The 19,710-nt window shown below is 42.2% G+C and overlaps 1 protein-coding gene across 2 annotated transcripts in view; it reads left to right on the top strand.

Annotated features, from left to right (window-relative positions):
• LOC142466203 (putative cation-transporting ATPase 13A4) overlaps positions 1-19,710 on the top strand; it is a 70,390-nt gene that overhangs the window by 9,711 nt on the left and 40,969 nt on the right. For both annotated transcript variants that reach the window (XM_075571088.1, XM_075571087.1), the window contains exons 2-8: positions 4,540-4,713; positions 5,989-6,135; positions 6,832-6,902; positions 7,058-7,138; positions 12,911-12,980; positions 18,271-18,405; positions 18,680-18,752. In XM_075571088.1, coding sequence (XP_075427203.1) covers positions 4,540-4,713; positions 5,989-6,135; positions 6,832-6,902; positions 7,058-7,138; positions 12,911-12,980; positions 18,271-18,405; positions 18,680-18,752 — 751 coding nt within the window. The remainder of the gene's footprint in view (positions 1-4,539; positions 4,714-5,988; positions 6,136-6,831; positions 6,903-7,057; positions 7,139-12,910; positions 12,981-18,270; positions 18,406-18,679; positions 18,753-19,710) is intronic.

The raw sequence follows: 19,710 nt of genomic DNA, 5'->3' as shown, positions 1-19,710 counted from the left end.
GATGGACCTACGTCTTTTTTCAACTTCATCTACTATGTAACTATGTAACTATGTATACTGTAAGAGACCTGTGCAGAGGTATACTCAGGGAGACCGGGAAATTAAACATGGCTTTATTTAGCCTGTCACTTTAAACAGCAGTTTAAGGCAAAACATAACACAAAGAAACAAACACCTACTCCACTTTGGATACTAAGTAACACGACATGCCCTAACTATCTGACTGGCTGAATAGGCCAGTTCCCAGTCCAAAACATATAACATATTATCAGGGCATAATGTATATGAAAGTCTTATCTAAGTATGCTGGTCCGGCGTCTCTGGTTTCTCCAGGCAAAACTTCAGATGTAGGTGTTGCAGTCCTGCTGGTCCCTTGAGGGCCCAACCTGTGGCAGGTTCCTTGTTCCTGTCTCCAGGAATATATCTGGTTTCCTTGTGTCTTGCTCTCAGCACACAGCCCTTCTGTGTGCTCAAGACTTCATCTCCTCTGTCAGCACAGTGTGTCTGTGCTATGGAGTCTCTGGGTATGTCCCCAGCAGGGTTTTTTTACCCTCCTCTGATTACCAATCTGGAGCTTTTTAATTGACTAGCTGCAATTAACCAGCTCCCTGCTGGATTTCTCAGACCACTAGAGCCAGCTTTATTTAAACAGGAATACACAGCATATATCTGTATATATAACCACAGAAGGCTGAGACTGACTGATGGAGACACTAGAGGATCATTATACGCAAAACCCTATTTATAGGGAGCCTAAGGGAAGTACCACGGTCCGTTAGGTTCACGTGGGAATTGACCTTGAAGGGGTCTGTCACCTCAAAGCGTTGCCCCCCATTTCTATATTATTGTTCTTGTTTTTTCCCCTATTTTTCCTTTGTATCTTCTCCCTCGCTGTCGGTTCCAGCCCTCTGCCCTTATTTTTGCGCTTTTTTCTGTTCCAGCCTCTGGATACTAACATTACATTATTCCTTATGTGTATCTGCCTCAGCTCTCCTGGCTATTTGTTCAAGTGGCGGATAAGTGCCTACGTTTTCACACTTATCATTCATAACTTGGTTGTCTTTTACCATTATTTCATTGCTCTAATTAGAATTGGCTGGATGTGTTGTATTTCTCACTATATTTATTTTCTTTTTATTATTACTCATGCGCAGGGCTGCCACCTTCTGATAAATAATAACTTTTTTTAACAGGTTTTATTTATATGTTTAACTCTCTTACCTTCCCCGGTGGTGGCGGCAGCTCCACCTGGCAGCATCGTCCCCTGCATTGTCCAGTGAAGATGGCTCTGCGACGTCAAATGGCGGCACATTACCCTGACAATGTGAAGCCACATAGCGCCGCGACGTTGCATGATGTCCCATTGTCATGGCAACACGATGGCATTTGACGTCGCGGAGCAATCTTGACAGGACCATGCAGGGGGAGATGCCACCAGATGATGCCGCTACCACCGCCACCCCGGAGATATATACAGAATATCCAAGCCGGCCCTGTAGTAACCCGGAGATTTCATTTCTAAACCCGCAGCCCGGAGACACCTCACCGAGACCCGTAGTCTCCGGGTTAAATCCGGAGTAGTGGCCACACTGCTCATGGATTGTTAAATAAATATTTTTCTCAATTATTGTCATAGTGTTGTTGTATTTTTGGGCGTACAGAGGTACGCCTGCGAGACTCTATTCTTATCATGAGTGCTGAGGCCAGTTGTGTGTTTTATAAAACCAGCGATTGTGCAAAGCTTTCTTCCCGTCGGCCAAAAGATTCAACGTTTTTATTTCTGGAGTCGTGTTATTATGTTTGACGGGCGTCCAAAAAAAATGTGCTTGAAAAACAAAAGCTTTGTTTTCTTTATCGTCAAATTAACAGATCTTCTTATACCTGTATCATCACATAATCTAGTGCAAAATGAACATGCTGCAACACAAAGCAGTACTGAGTATGACTTAATACTGTTCTTAGGATCAGCATAAGCTTGCTGTGCTACAGAGATTCCAGCTTCCAAATGTAAGGAGTTGTGACTCAGATTGGAAAGTATATCTATACTTAGCCTCACTATACAATGCAACATATTTAATTTCAGACGGTATTAGGAATACCTCGCCCCGTACAGGTGCCAGCACTATAAAGCTGCCTACAGCCCTTTAATGGTGTATAATACATGTATATTACACATAAAGTGTTGCTCATTTTTATATTGATGACATGAACTTACTAACTCGTTGTTCTGTAGGGAGAAGTAAATCTCAGGTTTGCATTGCAATCTGTGCCTTATTATTTGCAAAAAAGTAACAAAAATCCCTGTAAATGATCGATTTTTATTCTCTGATCTTTATATTAATACGTCAGTGAAATACATTTATTAGGTGATGTACCAAGGCAAGATTGCAGCAAAACTGACACAAATTGTGTAATTTTCATCTTGCTTCTCTTTTCATTAAGGTATCAAAGTCTTTGCTCCAAGTTTTGTGCAATATGTGTTAGTCTGAGTAATTGGGAGTATCCATAGGAGGAGTTAGGGGGAGTTACAGGACATTCAGAGATTATCATTACTATATTAATCAGATTATCCAATTCTGCAGATCTTTGTCAATTTATTATCTTGTATTTTGCATCAAAAGTGGTGAACATTTTTCCGGCTAACAATCTGCGTCAGACGTTCTTGTATTTGATGCGGCGCCTCTGGGATCCTCTGTCCTGCGCACCCCCTTTGGGAGATTAGGAGGTGCGGTGCCACGGGTTAGAACATTAGGGGTTTACTTAAGGATAATTAGGGCTGGCAGTGTCGGTGCTTAAGGTATCATCAAGGAAACATGTAGAGTTTTTTTCATCTGACAGATGCAACAACTTTTATTGTTCCCTGTAATTACAACTGAATGGTGTTTAAAAGCAAAGGCTTTAATGTCAATTATAAGGGCATTTCTGCACATATCTAGGGAGCAGCTTTTATATACTGTAAGGCTCACACATTATCAGACTGTATGTCCTCCCCTAATCTCTCCAGGTGTTGTGAAGCACGGTGTTAACTGACCAAGTATGAAGTATCCCTGTAACAGCCACCACCTGCCAGTTACAGACACAGTACTTATTGCAGGGGTTCTCATCCACCCCCCCCCCCCCAACAGGACAGGTCTGCAGGATATTCCTGTTTCAGCACAGGTGGTACAATCTTTGACTGATCCACTGATTGAGCCACCTGTGCTGAAGCAGGGATATTGTTAAAACCTGACCTGTTGGGGGATTTTGAGGACTGGAGTTGTACATTGACCCTTGGTCTCTATGGCTTTTTAAAAACTAATGCAACACCAAAATAACAATGTCTCACCCTCAGCTGGAAGTACAGTGAATAGAAACCGGCTAGTGGCAGCACGGTGTGTAATTAGCGATAATGGGAGCATTACTTGTGCAGGAAATGGATGTGCGCAAAGCCAGTGACGCTGGGATAACGTGTATCACACGGGCGACTGGGGCCTTTGGTTTTATTTCATATTGAGTAGAGTTTGGATAACTATAGAGATAAATCAGACTTTTTACAAAATGTGGAGAGAGGTTTTCTAACTTTCTGTACTTGTCAGGGACTTCTTGTCGTGAAATGGATGGAAAATGACACATATGTCTCCCCCAAAAAGGACACACAGTGGCTTCTTTGTCCTATTGATCACCCAAAAATCTTTACATCGTTTTAAAACATTTTCCCATGACACTGAGTCACCTTATTGTGGTAATCTGAGAATCTGTCCCTTTGCTCTGCTTCGCTACGGATTTAATAACGGGTACCAGAAAATTACTGTCATTTTTTCAATAAGCTCATATATTTCTCCCAAAGAGTTTTAATATATATTAAAAAAAATCATTATTGTGTCTGTCACACTGCGCTGGAGTATTGCAGGGCCTCATCTGGATTGAGTTGTATCGAGTGCATTGTTCCTGCATTTGTAGTGCAATCATGAATGACAAATGTTCACGTTAAACGATGTTTTTTGTACACATTATAAATGGCTTTATGCCCACATGTGTTGGGAATTAGCAGTGTCTGGTGAACTGTGTCAACACACACACACACACACACACACACACACACACACACACACACACACACACACACACACACACACACACACACACACACACACACACACACACACACACACACACACACACACACACGCAGTATATATAATAATAATTATTATTATTATTATAATAAATATACAACTGAGGTGCACAGTAATGTTTCAGAAGCGGAGCATGGAAATGATCTAGCACCCGGGTGATCTAGCACCCGGATGATCTAGCACCCGGATGATCTAGCACCGGGATCAGGTTGGTAAAAGACAATGACAACTCTGAAAATATGAATGTAGAAAAATATATTCAAGTCCAACAAATACAGATATAAAGAACACGTAAAGCATACACAATACAGACCACAGACCAGCAGGTCCCCTCCCGGGACTGCATAGCGTTTCAGTCTTATATACTGTAAGCCATCAACAAATAATGTGACACCAATGAATGTGTTTTTGCTTTCTTTACAAGGAAATCTTTGGCTACAGAGCAAGTGTCCCTTGGATTATTCTCTGTGTGATTGGATATTGCTTCTCTGGTGGGATTCTGCTGCTGTTATTTTATTGGAAGCCAGAATGGAGTGTGTGGGCCAACTGTGTCCCATCATCCCTGGAAAAAGCCAATGTTGTGCTACTTAGATCAACCGTAAGTACTCATTGTATCAGTCCTATAAACCGTAAGTACTTATTGTATTAGTCCTATAAACCGTAAGTACTTATTGTATCAGTCCTATAAACCGTAAGTACATATTGTATCAGTCCTATAAACCGTAAGTACTTATTGTATCAGTCCTATAAACCGTAAGTACTTATTGTATCAGTCCTATAAACCGTAAGTACTTATTGTATCAGTCCTATAAACCGTAAGTACATATTGTATCAGTCCTATAAACCGTAAGTACTTATTGTATCAGTCCTATAAACCGTAAGTACTTATTGTATCAGTCCTATAAACCGTAAGTACTTATTGTATCAGTCCTATAAACCGTAAGTACTTATTGTATCAGTCCTATAAACCGTAAGTACTTATTGTATCAGTCCTATAAACCGTAAGCACATATTGTATCAGTCCTATAAACCGTAAGCACTTATTGTATCAGTCCTATAAACCGTAAGTACTTATTGTATCAGTCCTATAAACCGTAAGCACTTATTGTATCAGTCCTATAAACCGTAAGTACTTATTGTATCAGTCCTATAAACCGTAAGCACTTATTGTATCAGTCCTATAAACCGTAAGCACTTATTGTATCAATCCTATAAACCGTAAGCACTTATTGTATCAGTCCTATAAACCGTAAGCACTTATTGTATCAGTCCTATAAACCGTAAGTACTTATTGTATGAGTCCTATAAACCGTAAGTACTTATTGTATGAGTCCTATAAACCGTAAGTACTTATTGTATCAGTCCTATAAACCGTAAGTACTTATTGTATCAGTCCTATAAACCGTAAGTACTTATTGTATCAGTCCTATAAACCGTAAGTACTTATTGTATCAGTCCTATAAACCGTAAGTACTTATTGTATCAGTCCTATAAACCGTAAGTACTTATTGTATCAGTCCTATAAACCGTAAGTACTTATTCTATCAGTCCTATAAACCGTAAGTACTTATTGTATCAGTCCTATAAACCGTAATTAGTACTTATTCTATCAGTCCTATAAACCGTAAGTACTTATTGTATCAGTCCTATAAACAATGTTACACGGTAACTGGATTATATAAGATTTGAGCACACTTTGTGGGTAATAATGATGCCAGTTGTTTAAATGGAATATATTAATACATGAGTCCTAATATAACTATACATGATGGTGAATATGTAGTTGGTTTCCTAGACAATAATTGACAATGACATGCTCGGTGTCCCGGATTACTTTGACACACATACAATTACCAATCCGCCACTTCTCTAGGATGAGCTGAGGAAATACACGAGGAAGAAGGTGCGCGGGATCTCGCTGGCTGCATTCAAAGACTCGTTTTCTGAGGAGTCCGGTTATTCCATCATCTCCGACAAAAACTCCATCATAAACCGAGCAATCAGGAAGAAAGATCTGAAGGTGAGTTACTTTATATCTCCCATTTCCCCCCCAAATGGAATATCTTCTTTCACACGGTGCAATGGGGAGTAATGCATAGTCGGCGCGAGCTACATTTGCTTTTTCTTTTCTGGCCCAAAACAACGTTGAAAATGACTCGTTCCGGAGAAACATCAGAATATAATCATTGCTAAAGATTTTTTTTTAAATGAAACAAATTCATTTTCGTTAATTCAGCATAAAGCTCCTTCATTGTGTCGACACGGAAATTGCTGATTGAAACCTAAAGCCGCCTTCGTGCCCTTGCATCGCCCTCCACCTGATATTCTTGGCCAAATTATCTTTAGTCCATTTTCTATAACTAAGTGCACAAGAAACATTATTGTTTTAAGTCACGTGTTCAACATAGGAAGAGTCTCCTATAGCCCTTAAGATAAAGACGACTGTGGATATTGCAGTCTTGTTAATTATTATACTTCACATAAAGAGAAATATACATACAATAGCATCTTTCTATATTATAGTTCACAAGACATATGGTTTATTTAAAGATGGATGAGCAGTTGCAGTTTTTAGCAGCACAAAGATCCCACTTTACATCCAGAAATCCTTTATAGCAGCACAACAGTGTAGATCAGTTACATAATGTACTAAGTTCATGAAATTCAGTATATATCACATCTACAAAGAAAAACACAAAGAGTTGTTGTTTTGCAGGTAAAATTCATTCGGGTACAGAAACTGCGATATGTCTGGGACTATACTAGGAAAGAGTTTCAGAAAATTGGGTGAGTTTCACTGAGCATAAACAGTCCTCGGAGCATTGTACAGTATGCAGTATATAGTATACTGTATATAATATACCATATATAGTATACCTAATCAGCAGTAAGAGGCTGTTTGTGCATTTCCCAATTGATATGCATAACTCCTGTGATTTCAGGAGGTTGGAGGAAGAACATTCCTGCTTTGACATTCATTCTAAGTATGGATCTGGTCTGACCAAAGAAGAACAAGAAATCCGGTATTCCATGTTTTATGCTTTTCATAATTCGGTTATTACCCATGTGAGCTTCAGGAATGTCTGGGGAACCTATATCCTCAGGGGAACCTATATCCTCAGGGGAATCTACATTGTCAGGGGAATCTACATCGTCAGGGAACCTATATCGTCAGGGGAATCTATATCATCAGGGAACCTATATCGTCAGGGAAACCTATATCGTCAGGGGAATCTATATCATCAGGGGAATCTACATCGTCAGGGGAATCTATATCGTCAGGGAACCTATATCGTCAGGGGAATCTATATCGTCAGGGGAATCTATATCATCAGGGGAACCTATATCATCAGGGAACCTATATCGTCAGGGGAAACAATATCATCAGGGGAACCTATATCGTCAGGGGAATTTATATCATCAGGGGAATCTATATCATCAGGGGAATCTATATCATCAGGGGAATCTATATCATCAGGGGAATCTACATCGTCAGAGAAACCTATATCGTCAGGGGAATCTATATCATCAGGGGAATCTATATCATCAGGGGAATCTATATCATCAGGGGAATCTACATCGTCAGGGAACCTATATCGTCAGGGGAATCTACATCATCAGGTAATCTACATCATCAGGGGAACCTATATCGTCAGGGGAATCTATATCGTCAGGGGAATCTACATCATCAGGGGAACCTATATCCTCAGGGGAACCTATATCCTCATGTTTTTCTTTAATAAATCAGTTTCTATTCTTTGATACTTAGCCCATCAAGGGTAGAGATCAGTCCCAGTACAACCCGACCAAATGGAGCATACAGCACTCCCAGCACCACCCGACCAAATGGAGCATACAGCACTCCCAGCACCACCCGACCAAATGGAGCATACAGCACTCCCAGCACCACCCGACCAAATGGTGCATACAGCACTCCCAGCACCACCCGACCAAATGGAGCATACAGCACTCCCAGCACCACCCGACCAAATGGAGCATACAGCACTCCCAGCACCACCCGACCAAATGGAGCATACAGCACTCCCAGCACCACCCGACCAAATGGTGCATACAGCACTCCCAGCACCACCCGACCAAATGGAGCATACAGCACTCCCAGCACCACCCGACCAAATGGAGCACACAGCACTCCCAGCACCACCCGACCAAATGGAGCATACAGCACTCCCAGCACCACCCGACCAAATGGAGCACACAGCACTCCCAGCACCACCCGACCAAATGGAGCATACAGCACTCCCAGCACCACCCGACCAAATGGAGCATACAGCACTCCCAGCACCACCCGACCAAATGGAGCGTACAGCACTCCCAGTACTTGTCACAAGTGACAATATCTCAATTACATCTAATTTTGTTTTAGGAAAATATATTAATGAGTCTTTCTTTTGGGTAACAAAATCTCTCTTGAGATTGTATTCCTAACGTTACTAGAAGTAGACACAACGAAACAGTAGTACTGGTTGTAGTATCAGCAGTATCCTAGACAGCCTGGATTAGCATGAGTACCTGTGTCATTAGAAACAAAATATAGTAGAGAATTTACTGAAATTCTGAAAGTTGGCTATACAATATATAACCACAGATATACCTTACTTACAGATACATTATCTGCTGCTCACTGCTATATAATATATAACACAGATATACCTTACTCACAGATACATTATCTGCTGCTCACTGCTATATAATATATAGCCACAGATATACCTTACTCACAGATACATTATCTGCTGCTCACTGCTATACAATATATAACCACAGATATACCTTACTCACAGATACATTATCTGCTGCTCACTGCTATACAATATATAACCACATGTATACCTTACTCACAGATACATTATCTGCTGCTCACTGCTATACAATATATAACCACATGTATACCTTACTCACAGATACATTATCTGCTGCTCACTGCTATACAATATATAACCACAGATATACCTTACTCACAGATACATTATCTGCTGCTCACTGCTATACAATATATAACCACAGATATACCTTACTCACAGATACATTATCTGCTGCTCACTGTTATATAATACATAGCCACAGATATACCTTACTCACAGATACATTATCTGCTGCTCACTGCTATACAATACATAACCACAGATATACCTTACTCACAGATACATTATCTGCTGCTCACTGCTATATAATATATAACACAGATATACCTTACTCACAGATACATTATCTGCTGCTCACTGCTATACAATATATAACCACATGTATACCTTACTCACAGATACATTATCTGCTGCTCACTGCTATACAATATATAACCACATGTATACCTTACTCACAGATACATTATCTGCTGCTCACTGCTATACAATATATAACCACATGTATACCTTACTCACAGATACATTATCTGCTGCTCACTGCTATACAATATATAACCACATGTATACCTTACTCACAGATACATTATCTGCTGCTCACTGCTATACAATATATAACCACATGTATACCTTACTCACAGATACATTATCTGCTGCTCACTGCTATACAATATATAACCACAGATATACCTTACTCACAGATACATTATCTGCTGCTCACTGCTATACAATATATAACCACAGATATACCTTACTCACAGATACATTATCTGCTGCTCACTGCTATACAATATATAACCACAGATATACCTTACTCACAGATACATTATCTGCTGCTCACTGCTATACAATATATAACCACAGATATACCTTACTCACAGATACATTATCTGCTGCTCACTGCTATACAATATATAACCACAGATATACCTTACTCACAGATACATTATCTGCTGCTCACTGCTATACAATATATAACCACAGATATACCTTACTCACAGATACATTATCTGCTGCTCACTGCTATACAATACATAACCACAGATATACCTTACTCACAGATACATTATCTGCTGCTCACTGCTATACAATAGATAACCACAGATATACCTTACTCACAGATACATTATCTGCTGCTCACTGCTATACAATACATAACCACAGATATACCTTACTCACAGATACATTATCTGCTGCTCACTGCTATACAATACATAACCACAGATATACCTTACTCACAGATACATTATCTGCTGCTCACTGCTATACAATACATAACCACAGATATACCTTACTCACAGATACATTATCTGCTGCTCACTGCTATACAATACATAACCACAGATATACCTTACTCACAGATACATTATCTGCTGCTCACTGCTATATAATACATAACCACAGATATACCGTACTCACAGATACATTATCTGCTGCTCACTGCTATATAATACATAGCCACAGATATACCTTACTCACAGATACATTATCTGCTGCTCACTGCTATACAATACATAGCCACAGATATACCTTACTCACAGATACATTATCTGCTGCTCACTGCTATACAATACATAACCACATGTATACCTTACTCACAGATACATTATCTGCTGCTCACTGCTATACAATACATAACCACATGTATACCTTACTCACAGATACATTATCTGCTGCTCACTGCTATACAATACATAACCACATGTATACCTTACTCACAGATACATTATCTGCTGCTCACTGCTATACAATATATAACCACATGTATACCTTACTCACAGATACATTATCTGCTGCTCACTGCTATACAATATATAACCACAGATATACCTTACTCACAGATACATTATCTGCTGCTCACTGCTATACAATATATAACCACAGATATACCTTACTCACAGATACATTATCTGCTGCTCACTGCTATACAATATATAACCACAGATATACCTTACTCACAGATACATTATCTGCTGCTCACTGCTATACAATATATAACCACAGATATACCTTACTCACAGATACATTATCTGCTGCTCACTGCAATACAATATATAACCACAGATATACCTTACTCACAGATACATTATCTGCTGCTCACTGCAATACAATATATAACCACAGATATACCTTACTCACAGATACATTATCTGCTGCTCACTGCAATACAATATATAACCACAGATATACCTTACTCACAGATACATTATCTGCTGCTCACTGCTATACAATACATAACCACAGATATACCTTACTCACAGATACATTATCTGCTGCTCACTGCTATACAATACATAACCACAGATATACCTTACTCACAGATACATTATCTGCTGCTCACTGCTATACAATACATAACCACAGATATACCTTACTCACAGATACATTATCTGCTGCTCACTGCTATACAATACATAACCACAGATATACCTTACTCACAGATACATTATCTGCTGCTCACTGCTATACAATACATAACCACAGATATACCTTACTCACAGATACATTATCTGCTGCTCACTGCTATACAATACATAGCCACAGATATACCTTACTCACAGATACATTATCTGCTGCTCACTGCTATACAATACATAACCACAGATATACCTTACTCACAGATACATTATCTGCTGCTCACTGCTATATAATACATAACCACAGATATACCTTACTCACAGATACATTATCTGCTGCTCACTGCTATATAATACATAGCCACAGATATACCTTACTCACAGATACATTATCTGCTGCTCACTGCTATACAATACATAGCCACAGATATACCTTACTCACAGATACATTATCTGCTGCTCACTGCTATACAATACATAACCACAGATATACCTTACTCACAGATACATTATCTGCTGCTCACTGCTATACAATACATAACCACAGATATACCTTACTCACAGATACATTATCTGCTGCTCATTGCTATACAATATATAACCACAGATATACCTTACTCACAGATACATTATCTGCTGCTCACTGCTATACAATACATAACCACAGATATACCTTACTCACAGATACATTATCTGCTGCTCACTGCTATATAATACATAACCACAGATATACCTTACTCACAGATACATTATCTGCTGCTCACTGCAATACAATATATAACCACATGTATACCTTACTCACAGATACATTATCTGCTGCTCACTGCTATACAATATATAACCACATGTATACCTTACTCACAGATACATTATCTGCTGCTCACTGCTATACAATATATAACCACAGATATACCTTACTCACAGATACATTATCTGCTGCTCACTGCTATACAATACATAGCCACAGATATACCTTACTCACAGATACATTATCTGCTGCTCACTGCTATATAATACATAACCACAGATATACCTTACTCACAGATACATTATCTGCTGCTCACTGCTATACAATACATAACCACAGATATACCTTACTCACAGATACATTATCTGCTGCTCACTGCTATACAATACATAACCACAGATATACCTTACTCACAGATACATTATCTGCTGCTCACTGCTATACAATACATAACCACAGATATACCTTACTCACAGATACATTATCTGCTGCTCACTGCTATACAATATATAACCACAGATATACCTTACTCACAGATACATTATCTGCTGCTCACTGCTATATTACAGATTGTATTTGATGGGAATTCATATACTTGTGGTGTACACACTCTCCTTGCATGTCATTGGCTGGGAAACTTCTGGACCCTAAATAGTCAGGTTACTCACTAGGAGACCCATGCAAGGACATGTTATATGGACAATGTAGAAACGTTTGACCTGTTATAGCGCTGAATTTGTGTTTGGATAATAACATCCTGTTGTAATTACCTGGTAACAGGTGTATTCATTCTCACGTTACCTTCCCTAGGAGATTAGTATGTGGGTTTAATACCATTGACGTTGAAGTTGCTCCGCTCTGGAAACTGCTCATCAATAAGGTACTGTCCGCGGTCACTGAATCCTGCAGGGGCTCATTTTAATAATAACTTTATTTCATATAGCGCTTGTCTCCCTCAGCACATTTACAGTATAGCGCGCGGTACGCAGCACATAGGAATGTTACAGTATAACGCTCTGTATGCAGCACATAGGAATGTTACAGTATAGCGCGCGGTACGCAGCACATAGGAATGTTACAGTATAGCGCGCGGTACACAGTACATAGGAATGTTACAGTATAACGCTCTGTATGCAGCACATAGGAATGTTACAGTATAGCGCGCGGTACGCAGCACATAGGAATGTTACAGTATAGCGCGCAGTACGCAGCACATAGGAATGTTACAGTATAGCGCGCGGTACGCAGCACATAGGAATGTTACAGTATAGCGCACGGTACGCAGCACAAAGGAATGTTACAGTATAGCGCTCTGTATGCAGCACATAGGAATGTTACAGTACAGCGCGCGGTACGCAGCACATAGGAATGTTACAGTATAGCGCTCTGTATGCAGCACATAGGAATGTTACAGTATAGCGCGCAGTACGCAGCACATAGGGATGTTACAGTATAGCGCGCAGTACGCAGCACATAGGAATGTTACAGTATAGCGCTCTGTATGCAGCACATAGGAATGTTACAGTATAGCGCGCAGTACGCAGCACATAGGAATGTTACAGTATAGCGCGCGGTACGCAGCACATAGGAATGTTACAGTATAGCGCTCTGTACGCAGCACATAGGAATGTTACAGTATAGCGCGCAGTACGCAGCACATAGGAATGTTACAGTATAGCGTGCGGTACGCAGCACATAGGAATGTTACAGTATAGCGCGCGGTACGCAGCACATAGGAATGTTACTGTATAGCGCGCAGTACGCAGCACATAGGAATGTTACTGTATAGCGTGCAGTACGCAGCACATAGGAATGTTACAGTATAGCGTGCGGTACGCAGCACATAGGAATGTTACAATATAGCGCGCGGTACGCAGCACATAGGAATGTTACTGTATAGCGCGCAGTACGCAGCACATAGGAATGTTACAGTATAGCGTGCAGTACGCAGCACATAGGAATGTTACAGTATAGCGTGCGGTACGCAGCACATAGGAATGTTACAGTATAGCGTGCGGTACGCAGCACATAGGAATGTTACAGTATAGCGCGCGGTACGCAGCACATAGGAATGTTACTGTATAGCGCTCTGTACGCAGCACATAGGAATGTTACAGTATAGCGCTCTGTACGCAGCACATAGGAATGTTACAGTATAGCGCGCAGTACGCAGCACATACGAATGTTACAGTATAGCGCGCGGTACGCAGCACATAGGAATGTTACAGTATAGCGCGCGGTACGCAGCACATAGGAATGTTACTGTATAGCGCGCAGTACGCAGCACATAGGAATGTTACAGAATAGCGTGCAGTACGCAGCACATAGGAATGTTACAGTATAGCGCGCAGTACGCAGCACATAGGAATGTTACAGTATAGCGCGCATTACGCAGCACATAGGAATGTTACAGTATAGCGCGCAGTACGCAGCACATAGGAATGTTACTGTATAGCGCGCAGTACGCAGCACATAGGAATGTTACAGTATAGCGTGCAGTACGCAGCACATAGGAATGTTACAGTATAGCGCGCAGTACGCAGCACATAGGAATGTTACAGTATAGCGTGCAGTACGCAGCACATAGGAATGTTACAGTATAGCGTGCAGTACGCAGCACATAGGAATGTTACAGTATAGCGTGCAGTACGCAGCACATAGGAATGTTACAGTATAGTGCGCGATACGCAGCACATAGGAATGTTACAGTATAGCGCGCAGTACGCAGCACGTAGGAATGTTACAGTATAGCGCTCTGTATGCAGCACATAGGAATGTTACAGTATAGCGCACGGTACGCAGCACATAGGAATGTTACAGTATAGCGCTCTGTATGCAGCACATAGGAATGTTACAGTATAGCGCGCGGTACGCAGCACATAGGAATGTTACAGTATAGCGCGCGGTACGCAGCACATAGGAATGTTACAGTATAGCGCTCTGTATGCAGCACATAGGGATGTTACAGTATAGCGCGCGGTACGCAGCACATAGGAATGTTACAGTATAGCGCGCGGTACGCAGCACATAGGAATGTTACAGTATAGCGCGCGGTACGGAGCACATAGGAATGTTACAGTATAGCGCTCTGTACGCAGCACATAGGAATGTTACAGTATAATGCGCGGTACGCAGCACATAGGAATGTTACAGTATAGCGCGCGGTACGCAGCACATAGGAATGTTACAGTATAGCGCGCAGTACGCAGCACATAGGAATGTTACAGTATAGCGCACGGTACGCAGCACATAGGAATGTTACAGTATAGCGCGCGGTACGCAGCACATAGGAATGTTACAGTATAGCGCGCAGTACGCAGCACATAGGAATGTTACAGTATAGCGCGCGGTACGCAGCACATAGGAATGTTACAGTATAGCGCGCGGTACGCAGCACATAGGAATGTTACAGTATAGCGCTCTGTACGCAGCACATAGGAATGTTACAGTATAGCACTCTGTATGCAGCACATAGGAATGTTACAGTATAGCGCGCAGTACGCAGCACATAGGAATGTTACAGTATAGCGCGCGGTACGCAGCACATAGGAATGTTACAGTATAGCGCTCTGTACGCAGCACATAGGAATGTTACAGTATAGCACTCTGTATGCAGCACATAGGAATGTTACAGTATAGCGCGCGGTACGCAGCACATAGGAATGTTACAGTATAATGCGCAGTACGCAGCACATAGGAATGTTACAGTATAGCGCGCGGTACGCAGCACATAGGAATGTTACAGTATAGCGTGCAGTACGCAGCACATAGGAATGTTACAGTATAGCGCGCGGTACGCAGCACATAGGAATGTTACAGTATAGCGTGCAGTACGCAGCACATAGGAATGTTACAGTATAGCGTGCAGTACGCAGCACATAGGAATGTTACAGTATAATGCGCGGTACGCAGCACATAGGAATATTACAGTATAGCGCGCAGTACGCAGCACATAGGAATGTTACAGTATAGCGCGCGGTACGCAGCACATAGGAATGTTACAGTATAATGCGCGGTACGCAGCACATAGGAATGTTACAGTACAGCGTGCGGTACGCAGCACATAGGAATGTTACAGTATAGCGCGCGGTACGCAGCACATAGGAATGTTACAGTATAGCGTGCGGTACGCAGCACATAGGAATGTTACAGTATAGCGCGCGGTACGCAGCACATAGGAATGTTACAGTATAGCGAGCGGTACGCAGCACATAGGAATGTTACAGTATAGCGCGCGGTACGCAGCACATAGGAATGTTACAGTATAGCGCGCAGTACGCAGCACATAGGAATGTTACAGTATAGCGCACGGTACGCAGCACATAGGAATGTTACAGTATAGCGCGCAGTACGCAGCACATAGGAATGTTACAGTATAGCGCGCAGTACGCAGCACATAGGAATGTTACAGTATAGCGCGCAGTACGCAGCACATAGGAATGTTACAGTATAGCGCGCGGTACGCAGCACATAGGAATGTTACAGTATAGCGTGCAGTACGCAGCACATAGGAATGTTACAGTATAGCGCGCAGTACGCAGCACATAGGAATGTTACAGTATAGCGCTCTGTACGCAGCACGTAGGAATGTTACAGTATAGCGCTCTGTACGCAGCACATAGGAATGTTACAGTACAGCGCGCGGTACGCAGCACATAGGAATGTTACAGTATAGCGCGCGGTACGCAGCACATAGGAATGTTACAGTATAGCGCGCGGTACGCAGCACATAGGAATGTTACAGTATAGCGCGCAGTACGCAGCGCATAGGAATGTTACAGTATAGCGCTCTGTACGCAGCACATAGGAATGTTACAGTATAGCGCGCAGTACGCAGCCCATAGGAATGTTACAGTATAGCGCGCAGTACGCAGCCCATAGGAATGTTACAGTATAGCGCTCTGTACGCAGCACATAGGAATGTTACAGTATAGCGCTCTGTATGCAGCACATAGGAATGTTACAGTATAGCGCGCAGTACGCAGCACATAGGGATGTTACAGTATTGCGCGCAGTACGCAGCACATAGGGATGTTACAGTATAGCGCTCTGTATGCAGCACATAGGAATGTTACAGTATAGCGTGCGGTACGCAGCACATAGGAATGTTACAGTATAGCGCTCTGAACGCAGCACATAGGAATGTTACAGTATAGCGCGCGGTACGCAGCACATAGGAATGTTACAGTATAGCGCTCTGTACGCAGCACATAGGAATGTTACAGTATAGCGCTCTGTACGCAGCACATAGGAATGTTACAGTATAGCGCGCAGTACGCAGCACATAGGAATGTTACAGTATAGCACTCTGTACGCAGCACATAGGAATGTTACAGTACAGCGCGCGGTACGCAGCACATAGGAATGTTACAGTATAGCTCTCTGTACGCAGCACATAGGAATGTTACAGTATAGCGCTCTGTACGCAGCACATAGGAATGTTACAGTATAGCGCGCAGTACGCAGCACATAGGAATGTTACAGTATAGCACTCTGTACGCAGCACATAGGAATGTTACAGTATAGCGCGCGGTACGCAGCACATAGGAATGTTACAGTATAGCGCGCGGTACGCAGCACATAGGAATGTTACAGTATAGCGCGCGGTACACAGCACATAGGAATGTTACAGTATAGCGCGCGGTACGCAGCACAGAGGAATGTTACAGTATAGCGCGCGGTACGCAGCACATAGGAATGTTAAAGTATAGCGCGCGTTTCCCAGCACATAGGATTGTTACAGACACAGTCCCTGGACAGGTGAGCTTACAATCTATGATTTTGGTGCCCATGGCACAGGGAGATAAAGTGACTTACCCAAGGCCACAAGGAGCTGACACCAGGAATCCCCGACTTCACACTCAGTGTCATTGTTACTCACTGAGTCTGTACTCACTGAGCCTTAACACACTGAGCCTGTACTCGCTGAGCCTGTACTCGCTGAGTCTGTACTCGCTGAGCCTGTACTCGCTGAGCCTGTACTCGCTGAGCCTTAACACACTGAGGCTGTACTCGCTGAGCCTGTACTCGCTGAGCCTGTACTCACTGAGCTCCTTCAGCCCTTAATGAATATTTAAGTACAGCTTTACTAATCTCAGTGAATAGTTATTTAATAAAAGGAAAGTGTTGTGTCCTTTACATTATTGTAACTGTCCTTATTGTGTACGCAGGTGTTAAATCTGTTCTATTTGTACCAGTTCTTCACTGTTGTCCTTTGGCTGGCTGAAGGCTACTTGGGATATGCTGTTGCAATTCTTCTCTTGTGCGCCTGTACTATAACCTTGTCTCTGATGGAACTCCGACAGGTGAGCCACAGAAATACTGCCCCAAAGCTGTCCTTGTTTGTTAGGCAGAAGACCACAAGCAAATGATCTTTGCAAACAGAAGTCCCATTAAATTGATTGTTGATGCCACATTAAGAATGTTTTTTCTATGTGTTTGTTACATTTATATTACACTCTTCTCTGACAAATATGGGATTCACTGAATTAAATTCATAATTCAGTATCATGGTTTCTTAGTGCAGGGCTGATTTTCAGATCATATAATGAGTTCTGTTTATTGTTTGTTCTTTAACAGCAATCTGTGAAGCTTCGCGATCTGGTAAAGTCACACAATAACATGAAGGTGACCGTGTGCCGCAGGGACAATGGTAAGTGTCCGCGCTGTGGCTTGGGTGTCATCATCATAAATCTGCAGTGTGCTACACTTTCAATCCCTCCAATACCGAGTAACACAGATGTAATCTGCAATACATCAGCTGAAGCTGTTTGAGAGACACGGTCAGCGTGTGACACATTGTGGGGACAGTATCTGCAATACATCCGCTGAAGCTGTGTGAGAGAGACACGGTCAGCGTGTGACACATTGTGGGGACAGTATCTGCAATACATCAGCTGAAGCTGTGTGTGAGAGACACGGTCAGCGTGTGACATATTGTGGGGACAGTATCTGCAATACATCAGCTGAAGCTGTGTGTGAGAGACACGGTCAGCGTGTGACACATTGTGGGGACAGTATCTGCAATACATCAGCTGAAGCTGTGTGTGTGAGACATGGTCAGCGTGTGACACATTGTGGGGACAGTATCTGCAATACATCAGCTGAAGCTGTGTGTGTGAGACATGGTCAGCGTGTGACACATTGTGGGGACAGTATCTGCAATACATCAGCTGAAGCTGTGTGTGAGAGACACGGTCAGCGTGTGACACATTGTGGGGACAGTATCTGCAATACATCAGCTGAAGCTGTGTGTGTGAGACATGGTCAGCGTGTGACACATTGTGGGGACAGTATCTGCAATACATCAGCTGAAGCTGTGTGTGAGAGACACGGTCAGCGTGTGACACATTGTGGGGACAGTATCTGCAATACATCAGCTGAAGCTGTGTGTGAGAGACACGGTCAGCGTGTGACACATTGTGGGGACAGTATCTGCAATACATCAGCTGAAGCTGTGTGTGTGAGACACGGTCAGCGTGTGACACATTGTGGGGACAGTATCTGCAATACATCCGCTGAAGCTGTGTGTGTGAGACACGGTCAGCGTGTGACACATTGTGGGGACAGTGTCTGCAATACATCCGCTGAAGCTGTGTGTGAGAGACACG

This window comes from Ascaphus truei, chromosome 14, assembly GCF_040206685.1.
Source record: "Ascaphus truei isolate aAscTru1 chromosome 14, aAscTru1.hap1, whole genome shotgun sequence".
NCBI classification, from domain to species: domain Eukaryota; kingdom Metazoa; phylum Chordata; class Amphibia; order Anura; family Ascaphidae; genus Ascaphus; species Ascaphus truei.
The sequence above is the reverse complement of the archived record's forward strand: the minus strand, read 5'-3'. Positions and strand labels throughout refer to the sequence as shown.